Below are 22,711 nucleotides of genomic sequence, written 5' to 3'. Positions count from 1 at the left end.
TTCCCAAAATACTGGGGTATCCCAGTATTTTGCACCCCTATGTAACCCTATGGGAATTTAAGGTTAACATAGTTATTACCATGTTGTTCAGGCCATGGTTCTCTCCAAGCTGGACTATTGTAATTCACTGTTAGCTGTCCTACTTGCTTGTCACATCGTTACAACTAATTCAGAATGTTGCAGCACGTCTAGTCTTCAATCAGCCAAAGAGGACACATGTAACTCCTCTGTTAGTTACTCTCCACTGGCTCCCTATAATGGCCAGAATTAAATTCAATTCTCTTAGTTTAGCCTATAGGACATTGACTGGATCTGCCCCCTCCTACTTAACATCAATGATCAAGGTTTACAGATGGTACGGGTTGAGAATGCTCCTTTCCTTGCCGCACATTGGGAATGCCGCAGGTGCGGGACTTGTATTTAAAACTGCAAGCGCAAGGGGGCAACATAAGACCGCCCTAATAACATGCGGGTTCGGCTCATGCCGGAAAAACATGAAAAAAACGAAGACACCGCACCAGTGACAAACGGAGAAAAGAGACATGACGCTCGGCATCTCAGATCGTAGTTGCAGAGTTTTCGAACGTTTTACGTCACAGCTCTCTGACGCGACGTAACTCAGTCAGTCCAGCAGAGATGCCAGGGCAAAGTTTTGGTCAATGGAGAGGGAGAGAAATGCATATTGTCTTCTTTCAATGAAACAGCAATGTCTGCTCAACTTATCAAGGATGTGCTCCATAAGTCACAAAAACGAACGCAATGTTTAGGGCAGTTTGCCATTAGCTAACCGGGGGTGCCTTTGTTTGCTAGCCAAAAAGTAGACTAGTTATTTTGAACATCTCCATTAGGCCTACGTTAACTTTCTAAAGCAGTTTAAGAAGGCTTGGCCTAACCAAATTCACTTCTATTCATTTAATAGGTGGCCTATGTTGAACATTTTCCGGCGTGCGGACCTGGAACAAAGACAAAGCCTAACTAATCTGGTTTCAATAGTAGCCAGGATTGTATGCCTTGGAAGGGAGAAGCATCTTGTACCTCGGAGGGAGGGAGATAGAGAGAGCAATAGGCTATGCTGAGCAGGCATAGGCACGAGAAGTAATTAAAAATGATATGAAAGATGTTAGTTATGACTAAGACTTTATCAGGGTGCATAGTGTAATGAATCCATGAAATCACTGGACTTTAAAAATGAAAATAAAAATCCTCTATGGGAATTTAACATGGGCGTTCCAATACTTATGCCCCCTGTATTTTAAGGAAAACATTATTATTTACAATACATTATTCATTCACAAAGAACATTGATGTCCTTAAAGGTTAAATATTTCCTCATTGTTTCATTTAAGGCATTACGATCAATTTCCAAAAGATGATTTTATATTGAACTTTAAGCATGTGTTCCAATACTTTTTGAGGGCACTGTATACAGTATATGTTGGTGGTAACACATACATAACCTCAATGTTTAGTGTTTTTGAGGACTAGGCTGTCAGTGCTGGGCCCTTAGAATCGCCCTAACCTCCCCGGTGGCTCTCCTGCATAGCAGAATATGCAGAAAGGCTCTTAGGTCTGCCTACTTGCAGTAGTTGAGGAATCAACATGAAATGAATTAAGAGACTTCTTGTTCTTTCATTGTCACTGCTAGTGGGTTATGTTTTTTTTTTTTTTTTAATTGTTAGCAGAACACATTTTATTATTCCAGGAATTCCTAATTACTTACTACAATGGAGAGTTACAATGCAGATTGTCAAATTGTACACATTTTTAAAAAATCATATTGATATAGCCTACACTGGTGATATCAATCAAACTGGTTATCAAATAAACTTGTTCTTTTGATAAAGTAAATATAAATCTAATAAAATGATGTTTTGATGGCCATCTGGACATTGATTGATACCTGAAATACAATACAATTGAAAAAGTATTCATGACAACTCATTAAAATGGATATCATTTGTTGTTACTGGCTGTATACTCTCATCCTGGCTATTCTCCCTCTAAACCAACCAGATCACATCACCACAGTTTTGTCAACCTGTAAGTGAACCCATCTCCATCACAGACACATTCAAACTCCTTGGGACCCACATCAGCAACAACCACAAATGGAAAATCAACTCAGACCACATCTACAAACAAGTCCAGCAAAGACTCTTCCATCTCTGACAGCTCAAGAAGTTTAGAGAGTATGGTCTCATCTCCTGCTCTGCTTCTACACAGCCATCATTGAAAGCATCCTCACCACATCCATCACAGTATATATGGTTTGGCAGTCTTGACACACTGTCCCGTAAGAAACTACAGTGCATCATCAACAGAGCATCCAAAGTCATTGGTTCACCACCATCTCTTGAATCACACCACCACAAACGGACACTACAGGGCACACATGATCATATCTGACATCACCCACCATGCACACTATGCCTTCCAGCTACTTCCCTCTGAGAGGCGTTACAGGACAATCACCTCCAGAACAACCCGCTTCAAATACAGTTTCATTCCCATAGCAATAAACATTCTGAAACACTGAGGATTGTTGGGGATTAAGTATGACCCTTATGTATTTATGTATCATGAATGTGTCTGTAAGATATACTATATGTTTAATGTAATGTTGGAACCTGTACCAAGAGCTGTACTGAAAACAAATTCCACCAGCCTGGCTGTGTGGTCATTAGATTGATTAAATCAAATCAAAATAAAAAATATGTCTTTCCTTTTAATGAAATATCCAATTATAGGTTACCTATGTTCAAAAGGATACAAGAGCATGCATAGCATAGGCTACCATCTTCATTTTATCTATTTTATTGTGAAGGTGATGCAATATCCTGGATTGATGCAGATACTGTACATGAAATTAGAATAACATTAACACAACAAAATGGTGAACATTTTTTTTTTTTATCAGCTGGCCTGAACAGGTTCATTCACATATCTAATCCTCTTCAACAATGCAAATCATTAAGTAGGGTTCAGACCAAAGCGTCCCGACGAGACGAGGCGCGACGTTCTAAAACCTTGCGACTGCGACTCAACGTGTTTAATGCTCTGCGACGGCTTGCGACTGCTTGCAACTACATGCAACTTCTAATTCACACCGCTGCAACTCCGTCTCGTCGCGTCGGGAATCTTCGGTGTGAATTGGGCTTTAGACTTGATTTTACTTATTCAGCCAACGGCTATAATGCTGTGTTTGCATATTTTTATTATTCTCCTTCGAATCTTGGTGAGGGTTATTCCATATATTAGAGGATTTAATAAAGGGGGAACTATGAGGAATTCTACAGCTAAAAAGTTTCGAATCGCTTGTGATTTCTGATTTGACCCATATCGGGCATCGAACAAATCAAAAAGTAAAGCCACATTGAAATTAATTAAAGTAATCATATGAGGTAGGCATGTTTGCATAAACTTGGCCCAGCCTGATTTAGATCGCAGGGATGTCCTTATGATGCAAACATAAGAAATGATGACAAGTATAGCCTCAGAAACATGAATTAACATCAACACATATGCATATATATTGTTCACAGTAGTATCCACACATGAAAGCTTCAACATAGGATAATTTGAACAATAGATCTTCGCAATATGTCTGCCACACATAGGGAGCCGACCTGTCAACAGTCCACCAATTATGGTCTCTGTTAAACTGAACAGCCATGTGAATAAAAGCAGATACAAAACTCTCTGGGGAGTCATGACAGAGTGATACTCCAGTGGCATGCACACGGCAACAAATCTGTCATAAGCCATCACTGCCAAGGAGGTATATTCACAGAAGATATAATAAAATATAACACATATTTGTATTAAACATCCATAGTAAGAAATGTGATTAACTTTAGATGACAAATCAAAAAGGAACCTTGGATAGAAACTATTTGCTCCTAATATTGCATTGATACAGAGATTACACACAAAAAAATACATTGGTTCATGTAACACTTTCTCCAAGAAAATGGTAATGATCAAGGTTGAATTAATAAAAACAGTGAATATGTAAGCAGTCAGCACAAAGCCAAAGTAGATGTGTTTGTTAGTAGCTGTTTCATTCAGACCATTAAGCACAAACATAAACTCTTCTGTGGCATTTTCCATTTCATTGAAGTTGTAAGTTCAACTTTTAATCTATTCAAAAACTGAAGTAATTTCAGAAGAGTAAGGAAATAAAAGTAGAGAAAGTAACACAGTGAATTCACATAGCAGTTGGTTCTTGTTTGATGCCACAAAAACAGGAGCTCGGAGTAGCTCCCGAGGCACTTAATGTCAAAGTAGCATTTAGTCTGAGTGTTTATAAAAGGTTAACCTGAGCCACGCCTTTTACCTTTGAGAGTTATGATGCCTTATGAATCATGACCATTAACCATTTGATGTGTGGACTATATTTCTAAAGAGTTTTTGTACATCTTGAAATAAAGAACATGATCCAGTGGTTGGATAATTTTGAGTGTGAGAGTATGACATTCACATTTTTCTCCACATTTAAAAAAGGTCAATTAACATCCCTTTTCTTAGTTTAGTGATCTACTGCAATTCATGTTACGAAGGAGTTAAGAAGGATTGCCATTCAAAGTCTCTCTTTCCCATTCCTTTTTAAAATCCACCATTCTTTTTTCTGTAAGTCCCATCAACTCGCTAATTTGGTTTCTATTCTCTTTCTTTTGTTCTTTATTGTATAGTGATGAACTGAAGTTGATGAATACAACATTATAGGACGTTTGAAATGTTGTTGTTTAATGAAAATACTGAACATTTCCAAGGGATTTGTAACTGCATATCATTTTTTGTCAAGGATTAAATAAAAAACTTAGTTGTGAGGCAGGGGTACTTCGAACTGTGTTTTTTGTTCAGTTATTTATTTGTTTCCCTCTGTATTCACTACAACTGACTTTGCAGACTCTGGATCATTCAGATAGTTGGACCATGATTTAAAAAAAAAAGAAAAAAAAAGAGATGAACATAGCAGTAGAGTAGCATAAAAAATGGCAGTGCCACTGCTGACCATTTCGGTGCCCTAAGTAGAATTGCGTTGTGATGCGGACACAGAGACACAGCCCTCTATAGCGAAAAGCGCATAAAGCACATTATCTCCCTCAACAATGGAATTCTCTTCTCTGATTGGCTGATGGGGTGGCCATTAAGTAAGGGATAATGTATAGAACGCCGGTCATTATCGGAAAATAATTCCCGACAGGACGGACAGAACCCTGACGCGCAGCGGAGGGGTTTTGCTTCGTACTGAAGGGAATTATTTTCAGATAATGACCGGCGTTCTATACATTATCGCACTTATTATATGGCTACTTGCCAAAACGAGAAAATAAACTTATCTCAATGTGTCTTTAGCAATGACTTGGCTACCGTTTCGTGGCTTCCGCAACAACTAGCGGAGTGAACCCGTTGCCATTGGCAGCGGTCATTATACCTTCGGAGCGGTCATTATGCAAATATAACGGACCGGTAGAACGTTGAGAGGCCCATTCAAAGTGAATGGGAGCTCCCTCAACATTCTAGAGAGCCATATAATAACCTAGTATAACCTGCTACCTTTGAAGTAGTTCCAATGTGTTGCCCGTATCACACTTGAATATAAATTCGCCAAACTCGTTGCGAAGTTTAAATAAACTGTCACGTTGCATAAGCTGAAACACAGACGTTCAGAACATAGCAACATTGTAGCATATGATTGGTGGATTGTAGCTAGTTGTATGACATGTAGGCTATAAAAACAGCGATCTTTCAAAGTTAAAGTTAATCAGAATCCTGGGATATGCCCACTTGACAACGGGAGAGATAGAACTAACTTACTTTTGGGAAAAAGTAATCAGTAAAGTAACGGGATTACTTTCTCTCGGATAAGTAACAGTAATCAGTAACTAATTACTGTTTTCCAAGTAACTTGACCAACACTGCATGGCACGCAGATACCGGTAAGTTATCGTCACAGGCCCTCTGCAGTTTGATGATCGACCAGAAAACTACTGTATATAGCCTGGAAAGCATCCTTCTTAAGCACCACATCAGGCCTTGATCTCTCCGTTAAAGAACAGATAGATCTACTAGTTAAGTGGCTAGGCGCAGAGTCAACCGAACAGGCAAAACGGATAAGAACCGTACATATCTATAACCCAGCGAAGGGCCTTGAAATGATTTGGCAGCGGCTTGATGAATGCTTTGGAGCACCTGAGGTCATTGCTCAAAAGAGTCGACAACTTCCCAAAGATTTCAAATAAAGACTGGAGGACGCTGAGAGAGCTAGGAGACTTGTTAATGGAGCTTCAAGCAGCAAAATCAGAGGGAGTGCTTTCTGGTCTTGCCTGTTTAGATACAGCACGTGGCATAACTAGCATTGTCCAAAAACTGCCCTTTAATCTACAAGAGAGATGGATGACGTTAGGCTATATTTTCAAAAAGCAACATGGGGTCTCATTCCCTCCATTTTCAGGGCTTGTTGATTTCATATCAGATCAGGCAAAGATGTAGCCTGGCAAGCCAAACTACACAGAAATGTATAGTCTGAACAGTTGTCTTTCAAACTGCCTCTGCACGTAATAGGCCAGCATTTGTGACCAATCGTAGCCGATCGGCAAAACGGCAAACTGTCAACAGGGGTGCAAATGTGTCACTTTTAGGAAACAGTAGCCTTTTAGGTCAAAATATGTCATTCTTTTTCATAGGATTGTATCTTGGCACCTTTTTGTACTGTTGTCACCTTGTGATGGTGATGGGTCTGTCTATACTGGGAAACCATTTGGAAGATCATGAAAATGAATGTTGCTTTAATTCTGTCTCTTATCTTTCTTCCTTATTTGTGAATAAATTGTAATGAAAAATAAATAAAATGAAATAGCTTAAGTAAATTGTAAGTGGAAGTACATCTGTCAATTCACTGAATGTTGAAAATATTCAGTCTTTATTTAGAAAGAAATACACATTGGTTAACCTATTCATGAGTATACTGTACATCAGCAATTACACATGTTTAGGGGAATAGGGCATTATTAATCAGACCCACTATCAGTGAGTGTGACCGTGGGGTGGGGGCACCGCCATGCCAGGCAGTGTCCCACATTGTCTTGGTGGAAATGTTTAGGCGCAAAATAGACTATATGCTTTCATGGACAGTTTTAGGAGGCCAACATACAGAGGAATACCTAATTAGGCACATTTTACAATTCTCCTTCCATCTTTTTACACTAAACTCCCACTTTCCCCTGACCATCCTATGAATATATTCTCAGCTCCCGCTAGTTGGCGCTTTTACCTCAGTGAGGCCTGTTTGTACATACCTTACCATTTTTTACGCACATGTTGTGAAACAAATACGCCTGAGGTGGGCGTAAAAGCACACCTGCATGTCTCTTAGACCTTATAGACCATAAGGGGGACATTGATTGATTCAGCCATTTTGATGACTGCCTGGAGTTCCCCACCTTTTTTGGCAGGTGACCCCATTTTGATGTCACAAAATGTTGGCAACCCCAATCATTCCCTGTCTACTGCTGTATATGTTTATCTTTACTCAACTGATTGTAATGAAGGATCTATTCTATTACTTAACTTTGGTATCATTTCGATATTTTTCTATTTAGTTTATGTATAGGCCTAATTGTATGTAATGAACTATACAATTGTGTATGTCTCAGCCGACCCCATTTGGATTTCAAGCAACCCCACATGGGGGGTCCCGACCCCAAAGTTGAGAAATGTTGAGGTAGCACATGGGTTTAATATCTGTGATGGAAGCCTAAGCTTGGCTCTTTGTTTAACATCATAGAAATGTCGGGAACAGGACATTTATTGCAAACAATAAGGCCATCCTTAAAAATATCTTTGTTTGCAGTAACAGCCCCCCCAAAAAATAATTGGGTCGGTAGGTAGGCAAATATTTTTTTTTTTCAAGATTCAAGGTAAAAAAAAAAGTACATTTTTGGTCACGGCGATTTTGTTGGTATGAATTTAAAAACATTTGCATGTTATATATATATATATATATATATATATATATATATATATATATGTACATACACACACACACGACACTATATTGCCAAAAGTATTGGGTCACCGGCCTTGACCCCCATATGAACTTCAGTCACATCCTATTCTTAATCCATAGGGTTTAATATGACGTTGGTCCAGTCTTTGCAGCTATAACAGCTTCAACTCTTCTAGAGTTCTCTTTCCACAAGGTATATGCATGACTGTGTACCCGTGCACCAAGCAAGGTCCATACAGACATGGATGACAGAGTTTGGTGTGGAAGAACTTGACTGGCCTGCACCTGACCTCAACCCAATAGAACACCGTTAGGATGAATTAAAGGGGACTGAGAGCCAGTCTCCTCGTCCAACATCAGTGTGTGACTTCACAAATGCGCTTCTGAAAGAATGGTCAAAAATGCCAATAAACACTCCTAAACCTTGGAAAGCCTTCCCAGAAGAGTCAAAGCTCTTATACTGTAGCTGCAAAAGGTGGACCAATGTCATATTAAGCCCTATGGATTAAGAATAGGATGTGACTGAAGTTCATATGGGGGTCAAGGCAGGTGACCCAATACTTTTGGCAATATAGTAATATTTCTGAACGTGACTTAACAAAAATCAGCATACTTTATAGAGGGTGCATTAACCGTATGTTATCTGCACACCTATGACTAGATCCAATTTGTTGTAACAACACACAAACACTCTTGCTTAAATTCTTGCTTTATAATGATCTTTACCTTTTTAATTATTCTTTGACTATATTGCCCTTCTCTGCTCTTATTTATTTGCTTTGTGTCTAAAGCATATTGAATGACCTGTGTATAAAATGTGCTATTCAAATAAACTTGACTTGACTAAAATGTAGGCTATAGCTTTAAATATGCTGTAGCCTACTGTCAGAGAAGTAAACAAAAAATATATCATATGAAAATATATTATGAAAAAACTAATATGTTCATTTCAATGATTTTACTGGTAACTAGATTGGTTTACTTGCATCCACCGCTACGACGTGTCAATGCAACCTACAAATCAGAGAGAGACATTACGTTGCTTTCTTTTCTCCACCAGTAGCTAGTTCTTAACCACTTGAAGAATAGCTGTCCTTGCTAGCCTGTAGTAGAACGATCCCTTAACGGGTCACTTAAATGTTTCAATCCAAAAGAAACCACTAAATGCTGGCACGTTATCCATTTTTTGAGTTTCTTCCACCAAAACCTTAAGGTCTCATTTAAGTCTGGTGACACGGTCACCGTTACACGAATGGGAGAAGGGATGGGTCCGAGAAAATATCTGAACATAACTTCGTGCCAAGTCATCTAAATGTTCAGGTGTTTAATGCGTTTTCAGGTGGATAATAGTGCCCGAACTAGTATAAGTTTTGACGTTGACCGCGAACATTTCTTGGCTACAGCCGCAGCTATTAGGCAACAGTCAAGCGCGAACCACTGGCAGTGAATGAGACTGGAAGCAGCCCGTAGCGCATGACAAACATAAACATATGACGCCACAGGTTTTTATTTGGAAGAAAGAACGCAGCATACGTTTGTATGTAGGCAATTTGTATTCACAATACTTAAGAAAATATAATATTATTGTATTGCATTTGTATTTGGTGTTTGAAGAAAAATAGGCCTAATTAAAAAAAAAAAATCGGTCGGTCTTAACGCAATTTGCAACCGGCAAATCGGTCGGACTAGAGAGGGAAAAAAACAAATATTTGGGTCGGCCCTATATTGACAGGGTCGGTCGGGTTACGGCAAACAAGAATATTTTTAAGGATGGCCTAAACAGTGTCGTCACCTTACAACAGCAATTGGCATGCCCAATTAATCGTTCCCTCACAAGACACATCTTAATTGAATCTTCCCAAGAAGGCCATACCACCACCCAGTTATCAGGGGTTACCAATCACCCATTTCGATTCCCTTTTGTTTAAACCCAGATGTGAAAGTGTATTATGTATTATGCCATTATAACTAGTCTCCAATACCACTGCTCTAGGCTTCATTTGTTACCTTGGCTTACCATGTAACACTGCTGTGCTGTGCTTGGAGTTCTGCTGTAACATCCAGAATAAAGAAACCATTCTCGCAAGCCGGCCTGAGGTTTTGCATGCTCTCTACTACATTGGACTAACTTGGTCAATGGTGTCTCCATTTGGGATTAAGGAGCCAATTTTAACAGCATTCTTTGAATTTTTACTTGGTTATTGTATGCATTCTCCCCTTTTACAGTTTGAGCCCAGGAAAAATAGTAAACAATATGTTTCAATAAAATAACAGGTAAAAACAGGATATTATACAACAATTGGGTTCTATGAAGCTGTTTCTTTGATTCTGATTGGCCGAGAGACGTTCCATGAGTTGAAATATCCCACGATAATCCACTCGGACTTTTCACAGCTAATAATAAATCACTCCGCGATACAATGTCAAGTTGTGAAGTGTAAAACCAATTGTCACGTTGCATCCAAGCTGAAATACAGAGGTGGATATTAGCTAGTTGGATGGCATGTAGGCTAAGTAAAATAGTGATGTTTCAAAGCTAAAAGCATGTCCTAACCAGACGCAATGCGAGCTAACGTTTATTAGGCTACATTGCTTGACAACGGGAGAGATAGAACTAACGACTGGCTTTTGGCCATAGCAACGTGCTTTTAGAACTAACGACTGGCCTTTGGCCATAGCAACCATTAAGAACTAGTAAGGTGGCGGAGAGAAGTAGTTCTACAAACAAGACAGTTTTAGCGATTTAAACGTTTACATTATAATGGGAAATTAGCGCAAAAAACAAGTGGTAGAATTGTTGTATAAAAGCAATATAGCACTCGTGATCGTGGGTTGTTGCTGGATATTCCCACGGGTGTTGTTGCCTGCGCCACTCGGCCTCCGGCCTCGAGGCTACGGCCGAACAACACCCGTGGGAATATCCAGCAACAACCCACTCCCACTCGTGCTATATTGCTTAATTGTTGTGTCTGTGTGTGCAGGTATAATGAACCATGTCATTTTTTACATGTTTTTTAGAGACCCAAACAAAGATCAAATCATAATTCAAACCCTGGCCATATTAGCCTACAAGATACGTGTATGTGTGTGCGCACGTGCGCCTGTTGTGTTCGATAAACAGCATGAGCATCAACACTTTCTTAGCACAATTTCTAAAACTGTTTTAATCGTTACAGTGAAACTATATATTAGTTCAAAATCCATCCAGGAGACCACAGTATCTCTTTGATACATCTAATGCACCTTTCTGGGAAAAGGTCTGACAGAAAGCTCTGTGTATGGGACTTGCCATGGCCCTAAGGGTTGGTGCTAGTTTCCAATGAGTTCAGGAAAAGGGTTTCCTAAGTCATGGAAGTCCTTATTTACGAATATGGGAAAAACTTAAAGTTGTGGTGTTACATGAAATGAAGTGGTCAGACATCATTGGCATATTCCTTTAGAATTATGTAAAATGTACTATATACTTAAAAATATTAAAATAGAATAGAATAGAATACATGTACTTTTGGGGTCCTGTGAGGGAAATTTGTTTCTCTGCACACAGCACACACACAGTGAGGTGAATCACACACTAACCCAGAGCCGTGAGCTGCCTGCCCAACCAGCGGCGCTCAGGGAGCAGTGAGGGGTTAGGTGCCTTGCTCAAGGGCACTTCAGCCGTGGTGGACTGGTCGGGGATCGAACCGGCATCCCTCCGGTTACAAGCCCGAAGCCCTAACAGTACACCACGGCTGCCCCAAAAGGGATGAGGTACAGCATATTGATGATAAATGATAAATATTGCACTTCAACAGTCCTGTCTGATACTTAGTCGAACTCTGGAATGCAAACTAGAACATTGTTGTTGTTGCTATTGTAATTATTATTATTATTATTATTATCATGTTTTGCCAATTACATGAGTAAGATTAGTTTACATTATGTACAAAATGTTTCACACATTAGCAGTTGGTTAGATTTGTCTGTGAAATTCACTTACGGCCCTGATGGCATTTTTGTGGTAAAATTGCAGGAGCTGATTTCGAATTTTTGTTAGTTTCAATCCATAAATGAGTGGATTTAGAATTGGTGGTATGATAAGAAATTCCATGGCTAAGAAATTCTGAAGATCTTGAGAAAAGTTCCTGGTGCCATACCTTGTAAACATAACATCAAAAAGTAAAGCAACGGTCACATTAAGCAATGAAAGCAGGTGTGGCATACATGTTTGCATGAACCTGTTTCTTTCTTCTTTTGATTTGATGCTTGCTCCAACTAGTTTTATGTAAGAGCACATTATGAAAAGTGAATGAATGAAATAAACAATAATTACAATGTAGCCAAACACATTATTAACTGTTGTTGGATAACATGAAAGTTTCACTACAGACCAGTTCTCACAATATAGTTTCTCTATTTTTGAGCCACATAAAGTTAACGTTGAACTTAATATAACAAGAACTAGCATACATAAAAATGGGGAAAACCATGAGAACACTATGCATTTGAAAACCGTGTTATTTGTCATAATACTATGATACTCTAATGGTCTACATATTGCCAAATATCTGTCAACAGCCATCACAGTTAAAGTAGAGAATTCACAAAGAGCTGATGAATAAATTACAAATACTTGAACCAGGCATCCTAAATATGAAATGACATGGTCCTCGGACAACAAATCAGATAAAAATTTGGGATAGAACCCAAGTGTTCCGTACAAAGCATTGATACACACATTACTAAGAAATATGTACATCGGCTTGTGTAAGTGTTTGTTCATCACAATAACATATATTACTGTAATGTTAATTATTAAAATCAGAGGGTAACACAATAAAGTCAGAGAAAACAGAATGTATCTGTACTGAGATGTAAAGTTCAATCCAGACAATTTGAAAACTGACACTCTGGACGCATTCTCCATCATAGTCATGACTGCAATATGTAGTAAGACATATATTAAATGGAAAATATACCATCATTATCTTTCATATCTTTCCTGGACGAAGAACATACCATCCTTAATTATGCAGTTCATTGTAGAAACCCAATATATGTATAGCTTAAGTTTAAAATAATTTGCTTGATGGCTTTACTTTTTATTTAAGAATTTCAGTATAGTGAATCATATCTATACCTGATTTATTCTCCTATTGTAATGTTGAAGTGACTTGCCTCTTTATATGTTTTATCATCTGTAGTTTTAATCACCCAAGAAACCACTGGCCAAGGACGTGCACAGGGGGGTTGCTGAGGTTGCTCGGGCAACTGCCCATATGCCCTTCTCGACTCACGTTGCCCTTCCGAGGGCAAAAAAATAATAATAAATCGTTGGCTGAAATGGATGCAGAATTTCACGTGGGCCTAGATTTTTTTAAAAATCGCAAAGTAAAAGTAGCCTCATTCACTTCCATTGGGGCATTGATTTGCATTGAGCTCAATGAGCATCAAACAGGCTAATAGGCTAACTGGAAAAAGCACCATGCCAATCTCTAGCTATGGTGAAGGGTATGTGATGATGTGGGGCTATTTTAATTCCAAAGGCCAAGGGAACTTTATCAGGATGCATAATATCCTGGATCCATGAAATAGCTGGCCTTTAAAAATAAAAAGATATAAAAAATCCTCCTGCTCCTATGGGAATTTAACATAGGGGTCAATTACTTATGCAACCTGTATTTAAGGAAGAACATTTACAGTGAGGAGAAAATTTATTTGATACCATGCTAAAGTTGCCTAAAAAGAGGAATATAAAATCATCAATTGACAATTGATCTTAATGTCTTAATTAAAAAAAATAGTAAAAATAAAACCGCTAAGCACCCCAATTTTCTTTGTGATTGAAGAATGTTTCGTAAAGAAATAAATGTTCTTCCTGAATGCTAGGGGGAAGGAAGTATTTGACCCCCAATGTAACCCTATGGGAATTTAACACATAGGGTTAACATAGGGGCAGGCAGATTTTTATTTTTTAAGGCCAGCTATTTCATGGATTCAGGATATTATGCATCCTGATAAAGTTCCCTTGGCCGTTGGAATTAAAATAGCCCCACATCATTACATACCTTTCACCATAGCTAAAGATTGGCATGGTGCTTTTTCCAGTAGGCCTATTAGCCTGTTTGATGCTCATTGAGCTCAATGCAAATCAACAGGCTAATAGGCCAACTGGAAAAAGCACCATGCCAATCTCTAGCTATGGTCAAGGATATGTGATGATGTGGGGCTATTTTAATTCCAAAGGCCAAGGGAAATTTATGGGGATGCATAATATCCTAGATCCATGAAATAGCTGGCCTTTAAAAATAAAAATCTGCCTGCCCCTATGTTAACCCTATGTGTTAAATTCCCATAGGGTTACATAGGGGGTCAAATAATTCCTTCCCCTAGCATTTAAGGAAAACATTTATCTATTTACGATACATTCTTCAATCACAAAGAAAATTGGTGTCCTTGGCGGTTTGATTTTTACTATTTTTTTTTTTAATTAAGGCATTAAGATCAATTGTCAAATGATGATTTTATATTCCTGTTTTAGCATGGTATCAAATACATGTGCTCCTCACTGTATCTATTTACGATACATTCTTCAATCACAAAGAAAATTAGTGTCCTTAGCGGTTTGATTTTTACTCATTTTTTGAATTAAGGCATTACAATCAATTCTCAAAAGATAATTTTATATTCCTCTTTTTAGTCAACTTTAGCATGGGTGTGAATACTTACTATACCCACTGTATATATATATATATATGTGTGTGTATATACTGTATGGGCAATTCCATGCAAAACTGTCAAGTCCATAACCCCACACAGCGTCAAACTATGATGTGGATGATGATTTCTTAAAAGTTTACCATTTCGCTCTTCTTGTTTGTACAACATATTCAATGATAATGTCAACTTAATCATTTGCATTATATAAATGTAACCTATTTTTCCACCCTTGTGTCTCAACATATACTGGAGTCACATTCATAAACATAAACAGGATCCTAGGTTCTCAATTTGCTGGACTCGCTGTCTACCATAAAGTTAAAGAATAGTAATAACAGAAGAAAAAGTAAGAAGATGTTGATAGCGTGATTAACTAGTGTGGTGCCTCCACTGAAGAATGTCTTTACCACTGCCCTGGTGGAAATATGTAAATCCTCAGAAATGTCAAGTGACTACAGTTACTTCTACCTGCTTTGATATAGCTTATCCTAAATGAAATACTATGCAACCATCACAAAACATGTATGGTATCCTTTGTTTTTAACTCTTAGAATTCAGTTCAGTATGACATAATAAAATGAAAGTACAAAAATAGTTTTTAAACCCCTTTTTAAAAGTTCAACCTATCACTTTCAATGAAATCTCAATGAAGGATTACGTAGTTCTAAATAGTAACTGTTTGGTTATAATTCACCTATACCACCCATAGCCTAAATTAATTAAATGGAATATGAACAATAGTTAAATGAAACACACAGTAATACTTTCTATAACACTTTGTGTTGGATGTAATTAATTGGACCTAGAATTGTTAACTGCTATAAGTGGGCCAAACTTCACAGTTTAAGTCTCCACACATAAGCTTGCCTACTGAGTCGAAAAACATAGCTCCTACTTTCCTTAGCTGTAGTGGAATTCTGGGATTTCTCCCTAAAGCAGAAACTATTATTTTTACCTAATTATAATTACTATTATTATTGGGGAGGTTATAGGTTTGCACTGATTCGGGTAGGGTATAGTAGCAATATACTGGATGGTATATCGGTTAGAATATAGGACGGAGAAGAGATGGGGTTTAACTTTGTATTGTTCCAGCAGAGACATTCAGGATTTCCATACATACAGAGAAATATGGGTATGGCTATTTATTGTGCTCCACTCACCCAGTCTTAGTCGTCTTTAGTCTTTCTTTGTCTGCTCTCGCCTCCCTCTCGAACACCGCGCAAACACCCTTTTCTTCAAAACTTCATCCTCCACAGGTGTCACTCATCGGCCCATCAATCAATCGCCAACCACATGAGCAGGAAACTAATTGCTTGCGTCCTTACATTCGTCACACATCAATCAATCCCATCATTCGCCAACCAAATGAACAGGAAACGAATGGCCTGCATTTTCACGTTCATCACACTACCCCCCTCTTTGACAAAAGACTCGTCCCGAGTCTCTTTTATACTACATAATCCCTAGCCCATGCTGGGGGTTTACTTGTCCTTCCAGGCCGCATCACATGTTCCAAGTTCTGATTCTGTGTACCTGCCGAGTTAAAGGCAGAACCCCAAGCAGAAACAGGGTAAGGGGGCAAAACAGAGGTGGAGGCAGGGATGAAAGCAGGGGGAAGAGCGAGGGTGGGATGCAGGGCCACCGCAGAGGCAGGAGCAGGGGTCACAGCAGAGGCAGGAGCAGGGGCCACAGCAGAGGCAGGAGCAGGCGTTACAGCAGAGGCAGGAGCAGGCGCCACAGCAGAGGCAGGAGCAGGGGCCACAGCATAGGCAGGAGCAGGGGTCACAGCAGAGGCAGGAGCAGGCATCATCGTGGCTGGCTGTGATCGTGAGAAAACCCAGCTAGCTCCATACCTCCTTCCCCGGGATCTCTGTGGTTGTGATACTGTCTGAGAGGGTGGAGAAGTTGGCTGGGAATGTCTAAGTTCTGTTTGGGAGGGTCTGGCTGCTGTTGCAGGGGAGTTCTCGAAAACACCAGACAGAGGGGCTCCTGAAAGAGTAGAAGGCACAAATGGTTTCAGTCTATTAAAATGAACAGTCATCTCTGAGCCACCCCCCTCTGGCCGTATTCTATTATACCACTTCTGAAATACGCTCCAGAATTTCATAGGGTCCACGGAACTTCCTCTGTAACTTTGGGCATAGGCCCCGTCGTCTTGTTTTATCTCTTAACCAGACCCACTCACTCCCCCACAGAATAGTATTGGAAATTAACCTTGAAATCAAAGTTCCTTTTTTGGTTGTCAGAGGCCTTCATCTGATGTTTCCTTACTGCTTCTCAGTGATGGGAATAACAGCGTTACTAACGGCGTTAGTTTTTTTCAGTAACGAGTAATCTAATTGATTACTTGTCCCATCTTGATAACGCCGTTACTGCCAAAAAATGCGGTGCGTTAGGCTACTATTATATAGGCTATATTTTTTTTCTCTCTCTCTCTCCATCAGACCAGCTAGATCTCAGAGCCGAGGGCGAGGCAGATTAATTTTACTGTTCTTCCTTGGGTAGTGAGCACGAGACAAGCGCATACATACTGACGATTGGCTGAGGTTGAGTAAAATTTCATGGTAAGCCAATCAGAGGTAGAGTTGGGCGGGTGTTCCTAAACTTGCATAGTAGCCTAGTTCGACACACAGCGCGACGCATCACAAGCGAGTTGGTCAAAGTGAAATCGGTATGGCGAACGCAAATAGGCTAGCCTACTCCAAAAACAGCATTCGCTAAATGGAAGTAGGCTACAGTCATTATTTTTTCTTCCATGAAATGAAAAGAACGAATGTAATCGTCAAATTATGCCCTAGTAAACATCAGTGTCGAGTAGCCTAATTCAAACTCACTCAAACATCTCTCAACATCGCATGCCTCCACACAATTAGTGGCCAAGACTGCCGAAAGCGAAGGAGACGGCAAAACCAAAGCAACAGAAGCTTAACAATTAAGAATAAGCCACGAACTTTTGTGCTGGTTGTGGTAGCACATTAAACGAAATGCGGTCAAGGTGTGAGGTTATGGTGGAATAAACAACAGCATGGGACGCGATTCAGCCAATCATAATCAAGGACTGGAACCATCCGTTTTAGAGGCATAGCCTACTTTAATTCTGCCCAGTTATGGCCTGTTGAGGGGCAATAAATATCAAAAAAGTTCCAAAACATCTATTGTGTTATTTGTATCGATCCATTATACAAACATAATATCTACATACATGCCATTGGAGTCTCACTTCCTCAGCAACATTAGAAAGATGTGTGTAGCCTACATTGTTTCTCTTAATAATGTATTGTATTAAATGTCCATTTGCCCATTTCATTACAATATTGAGATTTATTATTAACAATTGAACATACACCTGTATTTTAAGTTCCGTTAAAGAGGTGGGTTCGCATTTAAAAATTTACTTGAAAGTAACGCACAGTTACTTTCTGAAGTAACTAGTTACTTTTATAATTTGTAACTGAGTAACTAATTTAGTTACTTTTTGAAAGTAGTAACTGTAACTAGTTACTTTTTAAAAGTAACTTTCCCAACACTGCTGCTTCTACAACAGTGGATAAGACCTCACTCACTTTGGTAACATAACCATTAACAGATGCAAACTTTTCTTGGTTATCCAGGTTTAACACTAACACTACTGGCAAAATAATTCCCGAAAGGGAGAGAATCCGGTGCTTGCATGCATGCTGCTCCTATAGGCCATCACAACATAGGGTAACAGGGCATCCCAATTAAGCTGGTTTGCATCTACAAAAAGAGCCAACATGGATCGTTTAAATCTTTCTACCATCCCATCTGACTGAGGTGAATAAGGGGTAGTCCTGGTTTTGTGCATACCCAGTAAGCGGCACAATTCTTTCAATAGCTGTGACTCAAAATTCCTAACCTGATCAGAGTGAATGGCACGAGGTGCCCCATACCGACATACCCATTCCCCTGTCAGGATTTTTGCCACCGTACACGCCTCTTGGTTTTTCATAGGGAATGCTTCAGTCCATTTTGAAAACTAATCACTAATGACCAAGATGTATCTATTTTTCGAAAGGGTTTCAGGTAGGGGTCCCATAATGTCTTAGGCCACACGCTCATGTGGGCGTGATGTGATGGATGGTTGTAAGGGCGCACAGGGTGCTTGACCTGCACTTTTGCGTGAAGCACATTCCCTACATTCCACGCACCATCTCTTCACATCCCCAGACCACCCTGCCCAGTAGAAACGATCCTTTATCTTGCCCCTCAATTTCTGTACCCCTAAATGGCCCGCCGTCAATAGTTACTTACATAATCATAGATAATGGGTAGGCTATCTATGAAAATGAAAATAGATAAATACATGATGATAATTGTAATGTGTCACAATTTAAAAATGATATCAAGTCAAGAATTGTAATACTTTCTTGATTTTATTTTGAAGCCCCCCACCACACCTGTGTAGATCAAAGACATTATAAGGCATACAGTATAATCCCCAACACAATATGTTTCAATTCAATTTCAATTTAATGTTGCTTATAGAGCGCCAATACATTACACATGTCTCAAGGCGCTTTACAGAGTGTTAGACATTCAAAGAGAGCCCATGAGTAACAGGGGCAAGGAAAAACTCCCTAGAATTGGAGATACATATAGGAAGAAACCTCAGACAGACCCACGACTCAAGGGCCCAACCCACCTGCCTTGGGTCAGTTAAAGTACAGTCATTTGTAGTTTGAAAGTTACAATGACAATGAAAGTTCAAATAGTCCAGTGTAGGGAATAAATTGTCCATTAGTAATCCATTAGTTATTTCGGAAGGTGATGGGTCGCTGGGATCCGAGGGCCAAAGATTCGGGCAGGGAATCACAGCAGGCGATGTTAGGGCAGTCATAGGGATGGCGAAGGCAATGGCGATGGTAGGGCAGTCAGAGGGATGTGACTTCAGGTGTGATGAGGGACAGGCACAGAGATGGTTGATGGCTGGTAATGGTTTACCTCACAGGTGAGGTATAGGGGAAAGGGAAGAGAAATAGAGTGTGTTAGTATTACTGTAAGTCATATTAAGTATTAATAAGTATATCAATGGTGATATAAATGGTTATGCTATAGAGGGTTTACAAAACGCTTTTACACACCTCTTTTGTGGGGACAGGTGCGTAGGAATAGGTTACCCAGTTAAACCCGAAGAGGCATCCCGCACATCGTCCACCACGCATGCAAACATCCACCCACCCACCACGCACGCAACATCCACCCACCCACAATGCCCCCCCCCCAGGCGAACCCACACACCACCTCTGAACCGCGCGCCGGAGCAGCATGGCCGAGCATGGCCAGCCAGAGTCCGCCCACAGGCGGCGCCACCCATCCGCAGACACCCCCCACCACCATCCGCGAGCAGAGAGAACGGGGCCCGCGCCAGCCCGACCCCAACCACAACACCGCGCGAACACACACCACGGCCCGACCAGGACACACAGTCTGATCCGACCCGCCGCCCAGGCCCCCCGGAAGCAGGGCCCCCAGAGCAAAAGTCCAGAATGCTTCATGTCTTTGGACGTGTCATCCTGTCATCCTGTTGACAGGGTCGGGAGGCGTAGGGAGGCGATGTAGTGTAATTAAAATCGTTAAAATCATTGGACATTGGTGTAATGTAATTAAAATCGTTAAAACCATTGGACTTCCACTCTAGAAACACCACCCCAAGAAGGCCCGGACCGCGAGCCCAATCCAAATACAATGCCGCAACAGCCCTCCCCTCCGCCATCCACTCCCAGCATTCCCCACCTCCCACGTCCCCCCCATCCCACTAAATGCACAGCCGTGCACATCTGATCAGACCGCATGCCCCAGCCAGACCGCCAATATACGTCCACGCAGAGCCACTGGCGAATGGAGCCGACACGAGCCCCACCCCCCCCCCCATCTACAGACGGCGACGGGAGGCCCCCCGCGGACGGGCAACGCCACCCGCGAACGGACCCCGACCGGCCCAGAGCACCCAGCCACACCACCCAGGCACGCAGCCCAGACATGATGCGCAAGCCCACCCGGGGAAGGCCCATGACCGAAACGGCGCAAATGGACAAAAGCCCGCATGCGCAGTGAATGAACAAATGCCCGCACGCGCAACAGACAGCACGCGGGACCCTCCCCCCCAAACTACACTATAGAGGACAGGACAGGGAGAGAAGGAAAGAGGGAGAGTTGAGAGAGACAGAGGGAGAGGGGAGAAGAGGAGTTGTACGGCATGCCACATAAGAAGTCCATGACAGCGCAATGCTAAAGCAGCATAACTAAGGCATGGTGGAGGGTGGTCAGCACCAGCTCAGGTGTGGTCAGTAGCCACCATGGGATGCATGACTGGGGCACCAGTCACACAAGCCCACAGCAGAGGTGGTCCGTTCCAGTAAGACCCTGAGGTGGTTGAAGTTCCACACTGCACCATACCTAACTATAGGAAGCACTAAAGAGATATGTTTTAAGTCTAGACTTAAAAATAGGGAGGGTGTCTGCTAATCGAATTGAGGGAGGAAGATTATTCCAGAGGAGGGGTGCGCGGTAACAAAAGGCTCTGCCTCCTACTGTAGTTTTTGAAATTCTTGGAATTACAAGAAGTCCAGTATTTTGTGATCGTAAGGGTCTAGGTGGGTTATATGGGACTAGAAGATCTTTAATATATTCGGGTGCTCTTCCATTTATGGCTTTGTATGTGAGAAGTAGAATTTTGAAGTCAATGCGACTTTTAACAGGTAACCAGTGTAGAGATGCTAGGATGGGGGAAATATGTTCATATTTTTTGGTCCTAGTGAGTGTGCGAGCAGCTGCGTTTTGTATAAGCTGTAGGCTTTTTAGACAGGTATTATTGTAGCCGGCGTATAGCGCATTACATGTTTGTACTGTATCTCAAACATTTTTAAATTCATATTGCCATATTTATACACATTTACATACAGTATAAGTTAACTATTTCATATTGATTTTTATTTTGACTTGAATTTGACACGATTGTCATATCGACTTATATTTATCTTTAATGTCATTACACTGTAGGTCGAATTCAGTGCCTGTCAAGAACGTGAGAGTACTGTAATTAGGCTTTAGCCATGGTTTTCGACTAGTCTAAAATAGGCATAATGCATAGGAATATCTGGAAGCAATGGTTATGTTTTCGATGTAATTCTATGTCGTTTAAATAAATGTTCAAAACCAAGTAGAAATGTGCTGCAATTTAAAAACTGGATCACTCGGGAATGACTTATTGTACAAATTAATGCCTCATATCCTCGTATTTAGGTCTGTCGTTTATTTTGATGTATGGTTTGTCATGTAGGCGAGATTCTACTGAGAGTAATAGATGGAATGCAAATGATTACATTTCATGTAGCCTAAATTCACATTGGTTTTCTCGCGAACCGTATTATGTCAACTACTGTAGTATTTAATACCATCGGAAAGCTAAGACCGTGCTCTGTCAGGTGATATGTACAGTATATGCTATCATTGTGATTAGAACTTCGTGAGCAATTCAACACAGAAGAATGGGTGTGCATTTTGCATTTTTTTGGCCGTCGCAGTAATGTGCAGAATGTTTTACATTTCATGTAGCATTTACGTTGGTTTTTCTTGCGAAACGTTTAGGCAGATGCTATTTGCACCCAGGGTGCAAATTATGAACATTACTATTTACACCCGGGGTGTCTATAATGGCAGATGCTATTTGCACCCGGTATTTGTAAATAGCGATCACTGTTACACTGTTATTCATGCATAGGGCAAATAGCCATTGTTGCTATTTACACCCAGGTGTCCATAGTCAATAATACTATTTACACCCAGGTGTCCATAGTCAGTAATACTATTTACCCCCAGATGTCCATAGTCAATAATACTATTTTGTTGTTACGTCACAGGGTGTAAATAGCTCAGATATGTGGTCAAGGCTATTTGCACCAGGGGTGCAAAAACCAGGGGTGCAAATAGACACTCACATACTATTTACACCCGGGTGCAAATAATCCACAATACTAT

General features: G+C 40.5%; 2 protein-coding genes across 2 annotated transcripts; both read right to left on the bottom strand.

Moving 5' to 3' along the window:
* Positions 1-3,177: 3,177 nt before the first annotated feature.
* LOC134100012 (olfactory receptor 1468-like) lies at positions 3,178-4,110 on the bottom strand. The gene has a single exon (XM_062553063.1). It carries the CDS (start codon positions 4,108-4,110, stop codon positions 3,178-3,180), a length of 933 nt encoding a protein of 310 aa, XP_062409047.1.
* A 7,853-nt stretch (positions 4,111-11,963) lies between these two features.
* LOC134100009 (olfactory receptor 6N2-like) lies at positions 11,964-12,923 on the bottom strand. The gene has a single exon (XM_062553059.1). The coding sequence runs from the start codon at positions 12,918-12,920 to the stop codon at positions 11,964-11,966; it is 957 nt and encodes a 318-aa protein (XP_062409043.1). The 5' UTR covers positions 12,921-12,923.
* Positions 12,924-22,711: the final 9,788 nt, after the last annotated feature.

This window comes from Sardina pilchardus, chromosome 13 (assembly GCF_963854185.1).
Source record: "Sardina pilchardus chromosome 13, fSarPil1.1, whole genome shotgun sequence".
NCBI classification, from domain to species: domain Eukaryota; kingdom Metazoa; phylum Chordata; class Actinopteri; order Clupeiformes; family Clupeidae; genus Sardina; species Sardina pilchardus.
Note: the sequence above shows the minus strand (reverse complement) of the source record. Positions and strands in the feature narration are given on the sequence as shown.